This window comes from Alternaria incomplexa (assembly GCF_024043165.1).
Source record: "Alternaria incomplexa strain BMP 0042 chromosome Unknown scaffold_3, whole genome shotgun sequence".
Lineage (NCBI taxonomy): Eukaryota > Fungi > Ascomycota > Dothideomycetes > Pleosporales > Pleosporaceae > Alternaria > Alternaria incomplexa.
The window spans coordinates 621,203-640,776 of NW_026249852.1; the positions used below are offsets into that span (position 1 = coordinate 621,203).

The 19,574-nt window shown below is 52.6% G+C and overlaps 5 protein-coding genes across 5 annotated transcripts; 1 reads left to right on the forward strand and 4 right to left on the reverse strand.

Moving 5' to 3' along the window:
- Positions 1–97: 97 nt before the first annotated feature.
- On the reverse strand, positions 98–2,491 carry J4E90_002582 (uncharacterized protein; the record flags this gene model as incomplete). The annotated part of the gene is made up of 1 exon (XM_051432161.1): positions 98–2,491. One exon carries the CDS (start codon positions 2,489–2,491, stop codon positions 98–100), a length of 2,394 nt encoding a protein of 797 aa, XP_051293583.1.
- Positions 2,492–3,723: 1,232 nt separating this feature from the next.
- On the reverse strand, positions 3,724–5,204 carry J4E90_002583 (uncharacterized protein; the record flags this gene model as incomplete). Its single annotated transcript, XM_051432162.1, has 6 exons — positions 3,724–4,043; positions 4,092–4,222; positions 4,274–4,600; positions 4,659–4,758; positions 4,833–4,953; positions 5,004–5,204. The coding sequence occupies 6 exons, from the start codon at positions 5,202–5,204 to the stop codon at positions 3,724–3,726; spliced, it is 1,200 nt and encodes a 399-aa protein (XP_051293584.1).
- A 1,952-nt stretch (positions 5,205–7,156) lies between these two features.
- J4E90_002584 (uncharacterized protein) lies at positions 7,157–8,270 on the forward strand (the record flags this gene model as incomplete). Its single annotated transcript, XM_051432163.1, has 4 exons — positions 7,157–7,514; positions 7,562–7,679; positions 7,728–7,792; positions 7,846–8,270. 4 exons carry the CDS (start codon positions 7,157–7,159, stop codon positions 8,268–8,270), a joined length of 966 nt encoding a protein of 321 aa, XP_051293585.1.
- Positions 8,271–8,714: 444 nt separating this feature from the next.
- Positions 8,715–14,078, reverse strand: J4E90_002585 (uncharacterized protein; the record flags this gene model as incomplete). The annotated part of the gene is made up of 5 exons (XM_051432164.1): positions 8,715–9,758; positions 9,808–11,265; positions 11,325–11,501; positions 11,592–12,535; positions 13,316–14,078. 5 exons carry the CDS (start codon positions 14,076–14,078, stop codon positions 8,715–8,717), a joined length of 4,386 nt encoding a protein of 1,461 aa, XP_051293586.1.
- A 1,766-nt stretch (positions 14,079–15,844) lies between these two features.
- J4E90_002586 (uncharacterized protein) lies at positions 15,845–17,705 on the reverse strand (the record flags this gene model as incomplete). Its single annotated transcript, XM_051432165.1, has 5 exons — positions 15,845–16,309; positions 16,357–16,698; positions 16,757–16,992; positions 17,048–17,435; positions 17,487–17,705. The coding sequence occupies 5 exons, from the start codon at positions 17,703–17,705 to the stop codon at positions 15,845–15,847; spliced, it is 1,650 nt and encodes a 549-aa protein (XP_051293587.1).
- Positions 17,706–19,574: the final 1,869 nt, after the last annotated feature.

A 19,574-nucleotide genomic window follows, 5' to 3' on the forward strand; every position in this document is an offset into this window, starting at 1 on the left:
TAATAGTGGTATGATTCTTTCAGAGTATTTTATCGTTGTAGCTAGACTAAGTGGGAGCCTTCGGGATTGTTTGCACTATGAGCGAGGAAGCACATGCTCATACTTTCGACCATTTCAACAAGACTGCCGCCAACACTACCGGCAGTACACTGACCAGCTCTCCCAAACCAGCAAACTCCGGCGGTATCCTCGCATGCACGAACGCGCCCGCGCCCAACAGAACAGCGAAAGTATTGTAAACGAAGCTCCATCCGAAGTTGAATGCAACTCTGTGTATGGCCTTCCTACTCACATTGATGATAGTCAGCACACCCGAAAGGCTAGGGCGAACAAGAACGACATCAGCAGCGGATTGCGCGATGTCAGTACCGCTTGAAACATGGACGCCGATCGTAGCTTGCGCGAGAGCAACGGCGTCGTTCGTGCCGTCGCCTACGAACATGACAATCGGCTTCCGCGATTTACCACTTGATGGTGCTGTAGAAGGTGCTGCGAGCAGATCCTTGATGTACGTCTGCTTGTCCGCCGGCGAGCAACGAGAGCGGACGGTGTGTTCCGAGACGTTGAGCTGCGCGGCAACGGCTTTGACAGCGCCGTCGTCATCGCCAGATAGAATATGGACACTGATACCGCTGCGTCGGAGATGATCGATAGTAGAGGCTGCATCAGGTCGTAGCGTGTCTTGCAGACCGAAGATGGCTACTAGTGTGTCGTCGACGGTGAAGCAAACCGTGGTGAGGCCTTCGGATAGCATGGAACGGACGCGCGGATCGTCGGACAGCTCGAGCCATCTCGAATTGCCGGCGCGCAGCTTCTGACCATCAATCATTCCTTCAACACCTTTGCCAGTCACGACTTTAGCATCCGGTACCGTTGAAGCAGACACTCCCTGCGACGCGAGATGTGTGGCGATGGCTGCCGAGACGGGATGTTTAATGTTCTGCAGCAGACCCAGCAAGAGAGCCTTCGCCTCCCCGCCCACCTCCGCATACTCCTCCCGCACCACTGCCAGCTTCCCTGCCGTCAAAGTACCAGTCTTGTCGAACACTACATCCGTGGTTTTGTATGCGACTTCGATGCTGCCCGCTGTCTTGAAGACTACACCGCGTTTCGCCGCGACACCGGATGCGACAACGATGACCATGGGGACCGCGAGGCCGATGGCGCAGGGGCATGAGACGATCAAGACTGTGATGGCATATGTGATGGCTTCGATGGTCGCTTCGGAGCCTGATTGATGCCGTACGGCAACGCCGATGGCGACCCAGATGACAAACGTGATGATTGTCAGGGCGACTACGACGGGAACGAAGTAGCTGGCTACGGTATCGGCAATCTCTTGGATCTTGGGCTTGGAGAGCTTTGCTTCGTCAACCATGCCTGCGATAGTCGTGATGGTGTTGTCGCCAGGTAATCGGGTGAGGCGCACGGTCAGCGTTCCGCTTCCGTTGATTGTACCAGCGATGACGGCGGATCTGGCGTGCTTCTCTACGGGTTGCGCTTCTCCTGTCAACATAGACTCGTCGATCTCTGAAGAGCCGGAGATGACGGTACCGTCCGTGGGGATGCGTGAGTCTGGTGCAACCTTGAAAGTATCTCCGTATTGCAGCAGCCTGGCGTCGATCTCTCGCTCTTCTGCGTCCTCGACTAGTAAGGCAGTAGGAGTCTGCAGAGAACGGATGCTGATGGACTCTGCCGCCTTTTGGCGCGCCAGCGATGCCACCCAACGACCGACCATGATAAGAGTGACCAGCAGTGTACTCGTCTCGAAGAACTCGCCCGTCGATAGAGGTTTTCCACTGACCAAGAAGCCAAAGGAAACAACCGAGAAGATGTACGCGGCGCTTGTACTCAGGACGATGAGCAGATCCATCTCAATGACCTTGGAGAAGATCAAAGCCTTGAGAGCCTTCGGGTAGAAAGGTCCGGCGATTACAACTTGAACGATAGTTGCAAGTGCTAGCGACGCAGAGCCATATGCGATCTCGCGCTCGGGAAGAGGAGCCCATGCCATGACCAACACGGGAATGGTCAAGATGGCAGAAAGCAATGTCAACAAGCCCATGTTGCGGACGTGTCTGCTACCAGCTTCCAGAGAGGAATCAGGACACGGTGGTGCAAGTTGCAGCGACTGGCTCCACTCGTCGCTCATCAAATCCCTCGCCCCTATTATCTTCGCATCGTAGTCCACGCGTATAGTTTGCTTGCCCAGGCGACGCACATCCAGCACTCCCTCAGGCCACTGTCCATTGACCAAAGCTGAAGGGTCGCCCGAGCAGACGAGATCCAGACTACAGCCTTGATTCGACACAATCTCGCATTTGAATTCAGTTGTGCGGTGCAGGTGTTTAACGACATCGTCGGCGGTCGCGAGGTTGGTGTTGATGTCTAGCTCGACGCGCGCGAGGACGAGGCTGGTTTGCAGTTTGCTGACGTAGTTCAGACTGCCGAGGGTTCGCTGGAGCTTTGTTTCGCATCCTGTGCAGGTCATGCCTGAGACGCTGATGGCGATGTGTTCGCGTGCGACGCCGCCTTTTTCGATGTCGGTGTTGTCGCCTGCTATCTCGGTGGTGTTCACCACAGCCGCTTTCTTGTTGCTGCAACATTTCGACGTGTCTTTCGGGGGACAGCAAGATGTTGGTTGAGGGTTTGAACACTCCTTGGGTGCCGATGTACAGCAGGAGGACTTTGGTGGGGATATGGCAGTCTTCACACCGTCAGTGTTCTCGATTGCGCAACAGCTGCTGGTACAGGTTTCTCCAGAGATGCTTTTGCTATCGTTCGCGCAGCAGTCATCTTTGGTCTTGCCAATGCAGGAAGTTGGTGCAACCTTTGTGTTTGAGCTGCTGCTGCCACACTCTCTCGTCTCGGATTTCACCGGCGTAGACGATGTACAGCATGAGGTCGTCGGCTTCGGCTTCGCGGGTGCCGACGATGAGCAACATGAGCCCTTCGGCTTCGAGGCTACAATTTCCGATGGTGAACCGCAGAAGTCTGTCGGCTTTTGCTCTTCGGGTGCTAATGAAGAGCAGCAAGACTTGGATGCTTTCGAAGCTTGGAGAGATGATGGTTCACAGCATGAGCTGGATGGCGTTGTGTTCTCAAGTGCCGATGTTGAGCAGCACGACATGCTCGGCTTGGCCTCTTGCGCTGGCTGTGTGGAAGCACAAGGTGCCTTCGCTTCTTCCGATTGCGGAGTTGTTGAAGATGAGCAGCACGAACTCTTTGGCTTTATTGTCGCATCCTCGGGATTGTTGACGCTAGCGCGAGAGGCAGTAGGCTCAAAATTAGAAGAAGCGAGTGTTGCATTCACTCCGGGCTGGCTAGTTGCCATCGCGCTGCTCGAAGTCTTTGTTGACTGCTCAACGGTGGCTGCAGAAGCGACATCTGAATTCGCGGTAGATGTCGCTGCCGCATTCTTCGGGCCACAGCAACCTCCTCCGCACGCCATGGTCAAGTCGTTAGTTGTTAAGGTGAGTTATCGAAGAGGTTTCGCAGTGGAAATTACGATCTGGAGAGTCGGAAGGCACAATGATTACCTTAATACATGAACTAGTCCGAGATAGTGAATTCGATAGGTCACCGCTTTACTGTCGATAGGTCACCGCTTCGGCCTGCGTCGGCAACCTCAAAGCAACGAAACTTAGCAGAAGGGAGTTAAGGTATACAACTTTTATTTTTTTTACAAGCTTCTGAAGCGATTTCATTTCCGCCGAAGAAGACTCAAACTAGCTCGCATTCGATCAAGCTCTCTTGCGAGTGCTTAACGGTCCAGACACGAACGATCTTCAATCCAAGTTCCGGCGACTCCAACAGCTGGCTCCATTGCGAGTACGTACGCTCTTTCGAAGAGAAAAGGGTGATCATCATCATATCCAAAGCAGTGGCTTGCCAGTCAGCGCCCTTGTCCGGAATGACGTTTTCGTTGATAAGCAGTTTGCTGTAGCCTTTCTTCATGGCGCCAGCAACTTGCTTTAAGATGCTCTTACACACGTCGTCGGGCCAGTCGTGCAACACGGAGTGCATGTAGTATGCTTTCGCCGCTGGGAGTCGATTAGCGTCTGATGGGTAACTGCAGCTGCCAGTCGTACCTTTCAATGGTTGCTCAGTGTGAAAGTCATACTCCATACGTTCGATGCTGGGATCCAGTCGCTCGATCCCATCAATAACGGAAGGTCGATCTTGAAGCACAAGACGACCAGGTACCTGAGGATACTTCGTTCTAAATGGGTCATAAGCATACGAATCTGGACTAGGCCTTGTGGCAGCATACCTGAATTCTTGGATGTCCTGACCGTAACCGCCGCCAATGTCTACCAACAGGACGGCGTCCTTGGAGTTGTCCATACCTTCTATCAGCTGCTCCTGTACAGGGTAGAAGTTCGAGTCCATCCAACTTGGTCGACCCTGACGATAGCCACCCATGTGGTTGTTGAATTGCTGACCCAGGGGCGGGTGTGTATCCAGATACCGGAACATGTCAAGCTCAGTATTGAAAGCATACTGATACGGCCCATTGGTTATGTCTGAGGTGAGCTGGTAGTCGTTCTTCTGCAAGTACTCCGAGAACTTGCTGCAAGACTGGTGGGCTCCACCGCCACTGATTTGATCAGCACAGGACTCAGTTTAGCAACGTCTCAAGCACCGAGAACACTTACAGGGCTGGGTAGCCATCTCCGATGATAGGGATAGTCAAGGCCTTCGAGAAGTTTGTCGCCATGTATTCATCACTGTCGGTCTCGGTGATGTAACCCATGGCTGCAATGTGCCTCATCAAGCGAGCTACCAGTGTAAGCGAGGTCGCGGAACGATTCGCTAGTATGCAAGCTTACCCAACAGTTCGCGAGGCTTTCCAAGCTTGTTCGCAATGTCGTCCACCTTCATTGGTTTGTCTCCAAGTACACCAAACACACCTGCATTATAGCAGGTGGTGATGGCGGTGTGGCAACCGGGCTAGTGACACCACTTAGACAAAGAAACCTCTACAAAGATCTAGCACATACCTGGGCCCAGTTCTGCTCGATCATGGTCTCACGGGGAGTCTGCAGCGCTCTGACGAGCGCTTTAGCCTGCGAAAGCATTGCCATACGAGTGTCATTGTGATCAACAGAGGGTTTACCCCCGAATTCCGACAGCTTCTCCAGTAGGCATGGAACGGCGCTTGGGTCGTTCGCACGCACTGCAATGCCGAGATCGACCAGCATGTTTGCAAAGTTCTGACAAGTTCAAGAGTAACGAGCAAGGGGTAAGAGGAAAGTAATTGGGCGGTAAAACGGGCTGAAGGTGAAAGGATTCACGGCACTGCTGGATGTACAGCTGATACGTTGCTTCCTTATAACTGCAAGTCAATTCCTCCAGTCCAATTCCCGAGTCTCCACAGAGACGGACAGCAGCATTGCCGGTGTGGTCAGCGGCTTGCGACTCATGGCGGCGTGTTATCAGACGGGAAGGATGTTTTGGCAACAGCAGGCGAGAAGAATACCCTGAGGCGAAAAACGGCGCAGCATGACAAGCTTCAACTGAAGGACGATGAATCCGCGGAGCATTCACACCCAAGTCAGTGGGCCTGACTTCCACTTCAATACCATCGTCCGTCTTGGCACTCGAATGATGGCCTGCTGGAGAACGGCCCCCACTTGAAGGACCTCTGATCAGCTATAACCAACATCTGTAAAGGTGATCCTTCGTAAATAGAGCAGGCTTGCAGTTGCAATCTAGTATCCCATTGCTCGACTTACTCATTGGAACGTTCTGATCATTCCATGAGCTTCAAGATGGAATGAGACGAACACCAATAGAATGTCGCGATCCCTTGTAAAGGGGAACCGTTGTCGCGAGTGGTGTGAGTGTGGGGAATAGGGCTCGAAAAGAGTCAGTGGCGAGCCGAAACCCCCACACGGCCCGTGGCTTTGGACCCGAAAGAGCGGCTGAGCGGCAAGCCGGCTAAACAGCCACATTAGTGCGGCATCGGCAACGCAACCGTCGCTAAGTGGAGACCAATCAGCTCATCCAGGTACCACAAATAGTCACTCCATCGATGATCCTACAGCTGCTGTGAGACACACCCTGTAGAAGGATGTGAAGGATGTATGTGGGAACATGCGGCGTAGTCTTCATGAGTATAGAATGAAAAGATTGGAACTCCCAAGGCAACACAGATTTCCATATTAGTTGTTTCTCTTGTCGCTTCCCAAGATCATGTTATCGACTCCCGCAGACGGGACGCCCGTTGATCAATCGATGAACCGAGCGGGCCGCCTGACAACGTCCTTCACCCCTGTCATTGGCAGGACGTCTGCTTACCGCTGGCTGAGCAAGTTGGCGACAGGAGCAGATACCTTGTCCACCGGAAGTCAGATAGACCCATGTGCAACTGCATATCTGAACTGCTTTCGTAGACCTTACTTCAAGGCTGTATGCAGTCTATTAGAAGATATTTCTGACCGGAATGGCTATGATTGGGTTGGGCCACCCGTTCAGTCGATTCTTTTGACGGGCCTATGCATCCGATGTACGTGCGAGCACGTGTGGGCCTGGCGTCGCCCGCGCTGCATGGAAATGATTACTCTCGCGCTTCCCAGTTCAGAAGATAGTCCGTAGACTGACACACGATCGTCATCCTTCTGAAAAAGTACAGTCGTTCCGGAAACCATGCCCGGCACCAGGGGCGGTACGAACTTTTGAAAGCTGCCAGGTCTAAGCCGCATCGCTACATGACGAAACTGCGCACGAACTCTTACGACCCCTGGTGTTGGTGGTCAGAGGGCGATAGTGCTTTTGCAGGCATGCGCAGGGGATAAGCAGAGAGTCTGATGTCCAGTCGAGCTTATATCAAACTGAACCTAGGTTCCAGCACTGTAACTTTTTCCCTCATCATTTGGTTCCACACCTAGCCTTGTTGCAATATGGCAGTACCGCAAGAGCTTCCTGAAGGCTTTGCCCAACAAACCAAGGGTCCAACGGTTTTGGCAGTATGCATCTCGTTGACAACGGTAGCGACTGTTTTCGTTGCGGCCAGACTCTATGTTAGAGTCAAAATTTTATCAAGACTAGGCCTCGACGACTGGCTGATCATAGTGTCGATGGTGAGTACTTTCTTCATAATGCTCTCACTGGCTCAGCATGCTGACGCGTCGTGTAGATATGTGGCTACATCATGCTTGGCCTCACGATAGCAGCCGTACAAGCTGGAAACGGACGACATTTCTCCGTGCTCAGCGACGAGCAAAAGTCTGATGCTATATTGTACACCCTTGCGGGCTTCCCTCCCGGTATATTCTCGTTCGGAATCCCCAAGCTAGCCGTGGTCGCTCTCCTGACGAGAATTACCAACCCTAGCCGGAAACATAGGATATTCCTGTGGGCTATGACCGGTGGTTGTTTGTTGATTCTGTTTGGCTGTGTCATCATCATCTTCGCGCAGTGTACGCCGTCTCGGTCGCAATGGGACTTCTCCGTCCAGGGTACTTGCTGGAGCCCATGGATCCTGATCTACTACGCCATCGTAGCGGGAAGTAAGTTCACAGCCAGCAAATCTAGTACTTGACTGACCGTCGCGGAGCCATCTCCGCCGTCGTGGATCTCTACCTCGCGATATATCCCGCCGTTGTTCTGTATGGACTACAAATCAACCTCAAGAAGAAGATAGCCTTGAGTGCCGCGCTGGGACTGGGTTCTATGTAAGCTTGCGTATGCTTGTCTTGGAACTTCCGCTCACACTTAAACAGTGCGGCAGCCGTAGCTGTGTACAAGTCGACTCGACTTCCAGCGCTTGCGAGCCCTGACTTCAGCTGTGAGTAGTCCCGCATTCGGTGTTGAATCATCCGTACTAATAACGCGACACAGACGATACGGCCGACATTACGATCTGGACCAGTATCGAGGGAAACTCTATCATCATCGGCGCCTGCATACCGACTCTGCAGCCATTATTCGACCGCATCTTTGGCCGGGGAATCTTTGGTAGCTCACGCGGTGAGCAAGGTCCAAGTGGATACAGATCGCGTAGTCGGTCGGGTGTGAAGCTCGCTACAATCGGGAGCAAGACTCTTCGGTCGGCCAAGCAGCATGGGAAGTCGGGCGTATCTGAAACAACCTTGGGCCACGATAGCCAAGACAGTATCTTGAGCCCGGGCTTTCGGAATGGTAGCGAGGAGAGTAAAGTGGAGCCAAACTCTGGCATTACGCGAACGCAACACTTGACAGTCGAGTACGAGGATGTCACCGAGCAGACGAGGCCGAGTTATAGTCCTTGTGACACACGAAGATAGAAGTAATATGGGGCCTTGATAGTAATCTGATGATTCGTCCCGTCGGGACTGGGACCTTGCAAAGACAAGCCGGGTGCACACTTGGAAGGATTCGCATGCCTGAACAAAGTGCAGGCACAGCGAAGCATGAGGCTCAATATTAAGGCGCGACACGGGGATGAGGTGGTCATTGCAACACGGGTGAACTTGGTTGCGGCAATGGGAATGGAACGGCATGTTTGGCCAGCATGATTGCCGATGCCGCGTCGGGTTCCCGGCTGCCATTGTGGGTCGTCTCGAATTGCCTTATGTAATGGATGCATTAGAAAGTGCATTGCTGCATCGCGTGCAAGTCATGAACATTTGCATCTTGACAGGTAACAGTCCCGAGGATAGCGGTCGGCGGCTATGATCCGAGACCGAGGCTTTCGATATGGAGGACAAAGTGATGTGCGACACTGTACATTAGTGAGTGGAACCACTCTCCTCGGCCTGAGCTGGCAACTCCACAACCTCGCACCGCTCTAGCAATCTCCTCCAAACCAGCTTGCTATCGTCTACAGTCTCCGCCGCCCCTACACCTGTCAACGTGTTTTTGTGCCCAACCAACACAACACCAGCTTTCGCCCTTGTCATGACCACATTCAGCCGTCGCATGTCATCCAGAAATCCCAAAGCGTAATGAGCGTTGCACCGAACGGTTACAAACACGATGATGTCAGCCTCACGACCCTGGAAGCTATCGATGGAGTAGACTTCAGCATTCGGAATTGTTGTTGTAAGCAGAGTCTTCTGACGAGTGTACGGTGTCAATATTGCGATAGTAGGGGTTTCGATGGAGTCCTTTGGGGTTGCAGTCGAGCCACTAGATGCCGGTGATGCCTTCAGAAGCTGAATGATACGTTTGCAGACGTCGCCTTGGCCAGCATTCGACTTGGATTGCTGGAAAAGGTCTTCAGGTGCAGCGCATTCAACCCAAACCATACGATTTGTCTTGGGCCAGGGAAAGAGCGAAGGAGGCAGTGGACGCGCGTTGTCAGCTACGGCAGTATGGAGTTTACTGTCGTAGAACTCGGAGGAGCTGAAATCGCAGATGGAGCGGTGCACGCGATACTGCATGTCGAGCATGACCTTTGCGACGCCTTCTCTTGGTGCTAGATTATAATGGCGTTCAAAGAGTGAGACGTCATAACCGGTTACCACAGCAGTTTGTTGAACCGTGGCGCGAAGCTGGACATGATCTCCAACTAATATCGCACGCGAACACCCTTTGACAAGAGGCACCAGGGTTGCGGGCTCAGTAAGCTGTGAGGCTTCGTCAATGATAACGACATCGAAAGCCTCATTACGAAGCAAACCTAATGCAGCTCCAGTGCACGTAGTAAACACGATACGGGCCTCTTTGATCCGCTTTTGCGCCTTACGCCTAGCTGGGAAGTTCGCGCTTAGGTCTTTGCCGACCATGGCGTCACACGTGTATGTACGTAAGTCCTGAGCGACTTTGGAAAGCTTGTTATGATGTGAGTACAACTATTACCTGTGAGGTGACCGCACTTACCTGCGTCGATACCCGAACAGGGACAATGCCACCATTCTTCGCTTCAGGGTAGGCCACGAACCTCCTCAACATATTATCCACCGCATTATGTGTTGGCGCAGTAACGAGGAATCGTAATTTGGGCAATTTTTCCAGCAACTGGGTAATAATGACGACAATTGTGTGAGTCTTTCCTGTACCCGGAGGGCCCCAGATGAACGTCAATGAATGTTTCATCGAAGCTATGAGCGCTGCATTCTGACTTCCGTTCAGTGATGGGGCGACAGTCACCGGTAGCTCGATGCCAATCGACTTGTCTTGGTTTGGCGGAGGAACACCGAGAAGCTTAGCGTAGATGGCACTACAAGCTTCGCGCTCCGTGTAGAAAGTAGTTACAGCGTCGAACGAGGTCTTGCTTGTAACGAAAGATCCACACTGCGTAACACTCCAGGCGCACTTGCCAAGGTACGACGGCGGATGATGAAGGCACCGAAATGCAACCTTGCCTGGTTCAGCTGATGACACAACAGCATCCATCGAGAAGAGCCTTGCGATAACATCATTCTGCGGTGGATTGGATGTTGTAAGACGAACGTGATCGCCAGCTTTGAGCAATCCATTCAAGGAAGAGTCGATACGAAGTGTGCCCTTGACCATTGCGTAGCCGTCGCTATGGCCATCCAGGCGCAGCTCGAGAAACTCTTGCGACTTTTGCTCGCGAGCACTAGATGCTTCATCTACATGGTCAAGCGCGATGCCGAACAACGATGACGTGAATTGCCGAATTGCAGTCGGCCGTCCTACCAGAAGCCGCGAGCTTTCAGGCTCTAACACCCCAAGAAGAAGATCCAAGGCCGTTTCTGAAGAGCGGACCGTAAGCGAAATGAGCTCCACGATGTCGGCGAACTCTCTCGACGAGATGCATTTCAGTTCTTGCAACAGGATTTGGATTGAACGCCGGATGAAAGTACCCATCTCCTCCGACAAAAGGACGAGATGTCTCAGTAGACTAGAGGCCAGATGGATAAGGTGTTCGTCCAACGAGGACCTGTGAGTCTCCCACGTTTGAGAGTGGAAGAATTCGGGTATCAGGTACACCGCATTCGGTAGGAAGTCGAGGAGAGTGGACGCTACGATCGTCCGGTCTAGCGAGAGGGCGGAGCTTGCTTCAAAAGCAAGAACATGCGAGAACGTGTCCAAAAGCATCTTCTTTTCACCATGATCATTGAGCAAACCAAGGATGGTCGAAAGGTCTGACACAGACTTCAGTTTTTGGAGGTGAGCAAAGTCTTTGTCGCGAACCACGGCAACTACTGTCTCGGCGTAGTCTGCCCAGTCTTTAGAACTCAATCTGGGAATATCGTAGTTCTTGTTCGGTTTCTCAAATAGCGGTAAGACTTCATCAGTGTCGACGAAGGTAAGCCACTCGTCGAGCACCCGCATTGAGTTGATGTCTCTGTTGCTGATGACATATATTTCCTAAATGTCATCAGTATCACGGCAACTGTAGAAGTCCGGCATAGAGAGCGTCAACCTACCGCACCCAATACCCCATTTTGCTGCACCTTGCCGATATGCTGCTGAAGTCCTCGACCAACTTTGTCCAAAGCAATGCTAGCTTTGCAGTCAAAGTTGAGTCCGTCGCGCACAGTAGTCTCGTGTGCTCTGCGTTTGTCTCCTTTGTTTTTCTCATTTCGGTAGAGCGAATCGTCAGCCTGAGGACGCCTCAGAAAGATCCATGTGTTACTTCGCTGACGTTCGTACAATTGAAACATATGCTCATCGCAAAACAGCCTGTAATTGACCTTGGTTGGTAGCATTTTGTAGTTTGGTGAATGTAGGCCTTGTGAGTGGGGGAAAGCGAAGACTAAGACGCCGGTGTCGACTTGAACTTCGCTTGCTCTTTCAATCTTTTTTGGTACGTATATCGCAACGCTCAGACGTTCATCCACCGTCAAGATGATGAGTTTCTTGTGGAAGATTCCCAAGGCCTGAGAGACGGTAGGCAAGAATCTTTGCATACGGCCGGTGGACGATCTGAAGACCGGCTTCCAGTGCAGGTGCGGCTGATCTAGGCGAAACTTGCTCACCTCGTCAGGCGTGACGAGTTCTGACTGGAGAAGCCCGTTCCGTACCAAACTCGGCGCAGTTGCAGACGGTGGAAGGCAGCCAAGAAACCATATTTGCTGCTCATCGCTCAAAGCACTGAAATCGAGATGGTGACTGTATTCGAGGATGTCTTCACCGCTATGCTTACACCAGCGCAGTAGAAGATGCAGTAATTCGAATTCAGACATCGCCATCTTGTCTCGTGCGAGGAAGAACTCCATCACGTCGACTTCATCGCAGTCGTTGGGTCGTGTGTTGTCAGCCTGAAGAATGAGCTGGGTGCAAGCATCATGCAGAACATCCAAGATGGAGGGAGCGACGGTATGTTTAGGTTCAGACGGATCCTCTAACTTCGTGAATTCCTTGAGGTCGTCAGGAATCCGGATGTGGTTTCCATCGACGCATTGAGAAAACAACCGATTGAGTTGTTGACATTGCGGGCTCATGGCATGACCGAGGCGCGCCCATCTCATGTAGAGATTTTTGACTTTCCCCAGGGACGCACTGGTGTATCGGGCAAAGTACTCCGCTCGGGCGTCACCGGTCACTTCGCCGAAAGTTACAATTTCTTTGCCTCCTGGGTACTGGGCGGGCTGTGCCATCGTTCGTGGAATGATATCTGGATCCCAAGTCACAAAGACTAGAAAGATATTAGCGAGTTCGAGACAGATGCATACGAGAGGTTCACATTTGTCCCCATCGAGATCACCGCCTGACATGAGATCAGCGCTTGGCCTGCTCCCTTCAGTTGAGAACACGATGCAGTCGACTAGATAAGCAAACTCCGGGATATCTACTGCCTTGAATTTCTGGAGATCGCCTGGATGCAGGCATGGATTTCTCGTTACCATCACCTCGGTGTTAATGATGGTATGCGCTCGCCCGTCAACATCAGTTATCCGCACAAAGCATTCACCTTCTCTGAGCTTTCCCGGGTGACCATTCGTGCTACTTGGGTCGCAAACACCGAAGAGAAGCCGTGAGCGGCGGATCAGAATCCGACATCGTTGTTCGTCTCGTTTGTTCAGCATCTTGGTGTACTCTTCTCGAGTCATCCTTCCTAGGAGCGTGTGGACAGATCCAATGCCTTCTAATAGAAGTCTCTCTGCTAGATCGAGTCTGCCACTGTATGAGAGATACTGGAAGGCTGCCCCAGGATTACCTTGGCCAACGTTATTGAGGAAGTGCAGATGCTGCTGCTGCTTGTCGAGAAGGATATCCTCCGAAATACCCAACGTATGCAAGAGCACCACCACCTCATCGTTTAGGCTACCATAGACGTAAGGCTAAGTCCAGTCAGCTCAGTAGACCAAAAGACGATTTGGAGATCTAACCTTGGAATAGTCTACCACCGCGAAACTGTGAACGGACGCATCCTTGAACTTCCTCATAGATTCTCGAAACTGTACCTGTTCCTTACCCTGAAGGGTAGGGTCCAAGGTCAATACGTCCTGGTATCCACGATATCGAATTTGGAATACGGACGGTAGGTAGCGCTGATTGCGAAATATTATGTTGCGTCTCTGGGCCAGTTGTCGAGCAAGTTGAAGAGATATCAGACCACATCCGTCGGTGAAAACGTAATCATCGCGTTTGACGTCGTCGATGTCTCTGCAGCGTTCCGGGGGGAGATCAAGCGCGGCCTCTGCGCTAGAGAAAAGCAACCCAATTCGTTTTGCTTTCTTGCCTACGGACTTGAGTTTCGAGAGATCACCCATAGCTTCGATCTTGGCAGAGATGTCTTCTTTCGATGCGCCGTACATGAAGCAAGATCTGGACTTCGTTTGACTGTTTGAATGACCAAAGAAGTGGTAGTGAATCCCATTGAGTACAACGCCGGTGGTGAGTAGTCTTGTGACGTAATCGCCGTTCTCTCTGCCAGTGGCTACGCGTGGTGGGTCATCTGGCGACTTTGAAGGCCAACGCAAGCGGAAGTCCGCCAGCGAAAGAAGGAGGAGTCTGTCCAAAGGCTCTTTGCGTGTAACACGGTTGGAGGGCGCGCTTTCAAACCGCAGGACGATCTCCTGCACCGTTCCCGAAGAAAAAAGGGAAAAGCACTTGACAAGTCCAGCCGCGTTTGTCTGCCTGGCCTGCGGGAGGTTGGCAACTGTGTAATTCCATGATGTGATCTCTGGATCGAGATCACGCGAGAGCACAACGCGAAAAGTTCGCAAGTTGCTCATTGTTGTGATGGAGAGGAGTGCGCCGCAGTGTTGCAGAAAGAGAGTGGCTTGATGCGGGGTCTACACAGACGAAAGTCTTCGTGATTCGTGAAGGATTGCGTTTGCTTGTGCGACGTTACACCGAACTACCCAAAGCGGCAAAACAAGACTTACCGTAAGAGCAGCGTCTGCCTTGACTTCTGACTCTTCCCCAGCACTCGCCACAGACATAATGGCGAATGAGGCAGCCCTCAGTCGCTGTCTTTACATTATCGCCGCCCAATGTACCGGCAAGACGACGCTTGTGAACGCACTGGAAGACGCGTTTTATCAACGTGACACAGCCCTTTCAGTTACAGAGGTAGCCTCGAGGCCGGTGATCATCCGAGAGGTCGCGCGCAAAGTGTTACACGACAAGCATTTCAGCCGCGAGGACATCACTGCATCGCCGTCCCGATCCTTGTAACTGCAGAAGCACATCCTCGACGCGCAATTCGAAGCCGAATAGGCTGCCATCGGTCTTGACACGCCGCCGACCACATGGTATATCTCCGATCGCTCCGGTCTCGATCCTATCATATACGCGCAACTGTTCGTGGGCGAAGGAGCGGCAGGCGAGATGCTCGCATCGGCAAAGTGGAAGGAACTCGAAAGGCGCATGAAGGCGGGCGTTGTGGTGCTATGCGAAGCTGGCTGTAGTTGGCTTGCCGACGACGGGACGCGATTGATGCCAGACGGGACGGAGGCGTGGATGCGCATCGACGACGCGGACGCTTCCTCCAACAACAATCAACCAGCAACACACGATACTGATACCTCAAGCTGAGCCCAGCCGCTATACTCGTAAACGCCACTGACGCATCTCGATCACCTTGGTCTACATGCCAGTTGCGATGATCTCACGTACAAGGCCCGCCTGGCTCGCGAAGCCGTGTGCCCATTCGCTCCGCAGTTGCGCGCGCAACGATGGCGACGAGTTCAATTGAAGGTTTTGATCAAAGGAGCTATTTAATACGATGACAGCGATGGTGTTACCCGACTTGTTCGAAGGTCCGCACCAAGTTGTAGGTTTCCGTCTAGGAAGCGACGTCTGTCTTGGGTAAATCAGCTACGATAGCAGGAAGTAGCGACCAAGACTGAACAGCATGCCAAAACCGTCCAGGATATTAGCCTCATGCGTCTCTGGGAGGTAGCGCAGTCGCGCAAACAGCAACATCGCAGCAAGCACGACGCCACGGATTGTGAGATCTGTGTAGAGGTCCGTCGCTAACTCCCCTCTGCAAGCGCTCCACGCACTACCGGTTTCTCTCAGGAATACATGCTGCTGGGCCGATTCAGCTAAACATTAGCCCTAGGTGTGATTCAGATCGCTGCTCATCAGGAACACAAGAATCCCTCCCACACCCGCATCATAAGTCGGCCGACCTGCGATGAGCGATCCTGCATGAGGAGGTCTTCCTGCACTACCGCCCCCGAGCGCGAAGAGAGAGGAAGCGACCAGGGAGATTAGCTGGCGTCTGAATACTCTCGCGATCTACCCGAACGGGAGTTTGGGACATACGAATTGACGACGAACAAATTAGTGCCCGAGACATACTTTTGGCCCTGCGCAGGTATGCCGTTGTCCTGGGAAGAGCCGTCATGACGATCTCAACATCAATATCGAACACGAAGCGCAGACCAGTATGTTCGCCCGGCAGGCGTCTGTAGCAAAGGCTCGAATCAATACAGCGACGGCTGTCGGATTTACACCGGATGAGGATCAACAGAGGATATCTTTATTTAATCTACACACTTGACGGCCTGCGTCGCACCCGGATCTTCCCACCATGCAACGGAAGTTTTAGCCACACAGTATCCAAAGGTTTCGGCCTAACCGCCATGTGCTCAACGTCATAGTTCAACAGCATGTGCGCAATGAAGACCTTCATCTCGTTCAAGGCAAAGAATCGCCCAGGGCAGGCGTGTCGGCCGAACCCGAACCCGAGGAAAGCATCGTCAAGCGTAGCAGTCGACTTGCCCTTCCGCTCGTTCGTGTCCGCTTTAGCAGCCTCAAGGTCGTCTTTGGTTGCAAAGTTGTCGACGATGCTAGTCACATTGTTCGGGTCTGCAAACCGGAACGCGTTGAAGCTGCGTGCTTGGGGATAGATACTCTCGTCATAGTGGATTGGCTCCATTGGAACCGCGATCATGGTACCTTGAGGCACATGAACGTTGGAGACTGGGAGACGAATGCCTTCGGGGTGAACGACCTGCACTTTGTTAATACCAGTCCTTTAATACTTGTTGGCATACATACTGTTCGCGGAAGTCCGACAATGGCGAACGGATTAAGTCTCATTGATTCACGGATCATTGAATCGATGAGCTTCAAATCCCGCACCGCATCGCGCGTCCATACACCACCAGACTTGGCGAGCACGGATGCAGCTTCATCTCGCAGAGCATCAACATACCCCATTGCCGGATCCGAGCTGAAGAGGTCCAGGATGACATTCTGCACAGTGAAGCTGGTCGAATGAAGGGATATATCGTTGACCAACAAGAGCCGATGCGCGACTCGCTTCGGCTCCAACTGCCCTGCATCTCCCTTTGCGGCTGCGGCGTAGCACTCATCGATAAGCCATTGGAGACCATCTTTCTGGGACCGGGTAAGTATGTTGATGCGCAGCTCGTTAATGCAAGGGGCGGAATCCTACCGGTGGTGTCCACCCGCACTTCGGGTCAGCCTTGAAACGGGCAGTAGCGTTCAATCTCTCTGTCACAAAAGGCAAGCAGCCCTTCATTGCTTTTCTGCGCAAGTACCAGCACGTCGATCCTACAAGAAAGCCAGTCACTGGCTTGAGCGGCTTAGGGGATGCGTTGATAAGCATAGCGCCGGCAAAGATGCTCATTGCGTGATCTCTAAGGTCGTTCAAGAACTGTTCATCACGGCCTGCGAAACTATCAGCGCTTGCGCATCTTCCAACCAGGCACCCTGAGCGACTTACACAGCGGCGCGCCGCAAAAGGCGCCGTTACTTGCACCAGCGATCAACTTCAAGCAAGCATCCCATACTGCGACTTCCTTCCACTCTGTGTCGCCTTTCCCTCCCCACCAACGCTCGAAGCCTCTGTCAAGTTCGTCGGCCATCAGCGGCGTCAAATGCTCGAGATTCCGCGTAATCTGATGACGCACGACGTTGATCTGGAAGTCATTGTCGGCTACTTCTTTGTCCCAGACTGTCCATTTCGTTTGGATAGTCTCACTCTGCGTCGCGTGGATATCGAGCGTGGACTCTGGCAGTGAGTAGACCTTCTTGATCAGACGAGGCGGAAGGATTATCATCGCTCCTCTGTCGATGCTAGGTAAGATGAAAGGGCTGTTTACGCTGGCAAACTAGAAGATTAAGGATGAGTAGATTTCTACTGATATCAAAGACTATCATACCTTGCGATACCCTTCAAACGCCCAGTCCTGGGTCTTCCGGATAGACTTCAAGGTCGCCCACACCCATTCAAACCATCCTTTCTGGAGGCCCACGACTGGCAGCTCCTCCCAATGCTTGGACTCTGGCTTTCCGAAAAACAATGCCCGAATTGCGTGGTAGACTAAGAACAGAACCGACAAAGGCACGAGGGCCTGTGTGGGCGTGATGATGAGCTCCATGCTTAAGCTAATCAGATCATAGGAACAACGAAGAGCACTCGACACTCCAAACACTTAAAGTATGCTGATGCCAATGGACCGCCAGTGATAGGAAACGTCCCGCCGCTCAGCTCTCCTCGGAAGCCCTCTGCATTAGACTGTACATCCATTGGGCTGTTTGCACGAGCAAGGATTTGATGCAGCAGGTAGGTAACAGCCGGATCCTCCCAACAAGCTAGCACTGTGCTCTGCATGCATCGATGTCGATGTTGCAAACGCGGCTACCGACCTGTACATTCTGCCGAATATACTGTTAATTGCGGCGTTCACCGAGACGGCCGAGCCAATGATCGCAAAGCAGCAAGCTCGAATTTGCAATCGATAGGCCTCCCGCGACACTTGTTGCTAGCGCGACTGAGCGGGTCATCGAACGGCATGATTTTCAGGGTAGTACCTAGGGAGTTGCTCCGGTATTGCAGCATGCAATGCACGCACCGCGTACTACTCACATTGCAGTAGCTGCCATCTTTTGAGGAAGGTTGTACGACAGTGCGTCAACCGCGCGGCTCCACACACGGCTCGGGTCGGCAGACTTCCACATCAGGAATAGGCGTGGGGTCTCTCAAAGCGATATCACGAATGTCTCGTCTTTCAGTGGCTTGGTTTGGTTTTGCATGTGACCGGAGAATCAACGTCGAATTATGGCTTCAACTAAACGATATTGCGTGGAAACAAAAGCAGAACCATTGGCTATAAGATCATGCAAGAGTACAGCAGAGTTGCAACTTTAGTCGCAGCACACCACTACGACTGCGATTGCTCGCTTGAGCAACCTCGACCAGGAAGAGATGCGTCATGTGGCGCGATTTGTACAGATGTTCGACTGGATCTCGAATGCTGGTGGAGAAAGACATTGGTTGCCAGTCGCCATCTTCCCCCCGCGTACACGTATGCGGATGCTATGTGCGCGCTAGTCGGTCGCTTCTCGAGCGGTGCCAGGATACAAAGTCGGTCTGAGCTCGTTTGCACATGGAAAAAATACCTCGACTACTCGCTATCATCCGGTCGACATCCGGTAAATCTACTTGAAGTCGATTGTATACGCCAAGACGTACTATGGCAGCGCTGGCTCTAGCTACAATATATCCGGACGATGGAGTTTTCTCGCCAGCTCGTCCTGATGGGGTACTAGGACATGCAAGCCTCTTGGTATATCTCCAGTTAAAACGCAAACGTACTCCGGATGTGTAATCGGAACCGATGGCCTGCTTAAATCCATAACCGCACGTGCGTAGGCATTGCTACCAGGATCCAAGCCGGGCCAGTGGGTGTGTCCGCGTCATCCGTACCCATACACGTGGAAAGAGGTGTGCATGATCAAAAAGAAAGGAACCCATGGAGAAGCGGGCCTTGGACCTCATTGCCTGCAGGCAATGCTACCCGCGATGTTACCTTTGTCTCTCGCTATCGATATCTCTGTATGCACGTAATGACGATTAAACCTTGTTCTGCTTCGAGAGACCCTGGAAAATATGAAGGCGTGTTAGGTCACCTGGCGGCTTGCACAAGGACGGCCGAGGTAGGTCCTTTTGCTGGTCTGGGAATACAGCGGTAAGTAGGCTCTGTCCTTGAAGTCGCTTCCTTAGGTGCAGCGAGGTACAGATGCGATACAAGACCGACGTCGGATTTGACTCCACCAGAGCTTTTGTCCTCCAATCAGACGTGAGCGGTCGGTCCTACCTCTTGGTAGTGGTGCCATGTGGGGCACAACCCGCCTAAGCGCGCCTTTGCAACTGTCACTTTTCGACATCGATAGCCTGCCGTGCACTCACCTATTCGCCATCTTGGTCGGCGGCAGTCCGTCAAGGGTCGCGGCTTGACCTAGCCGTA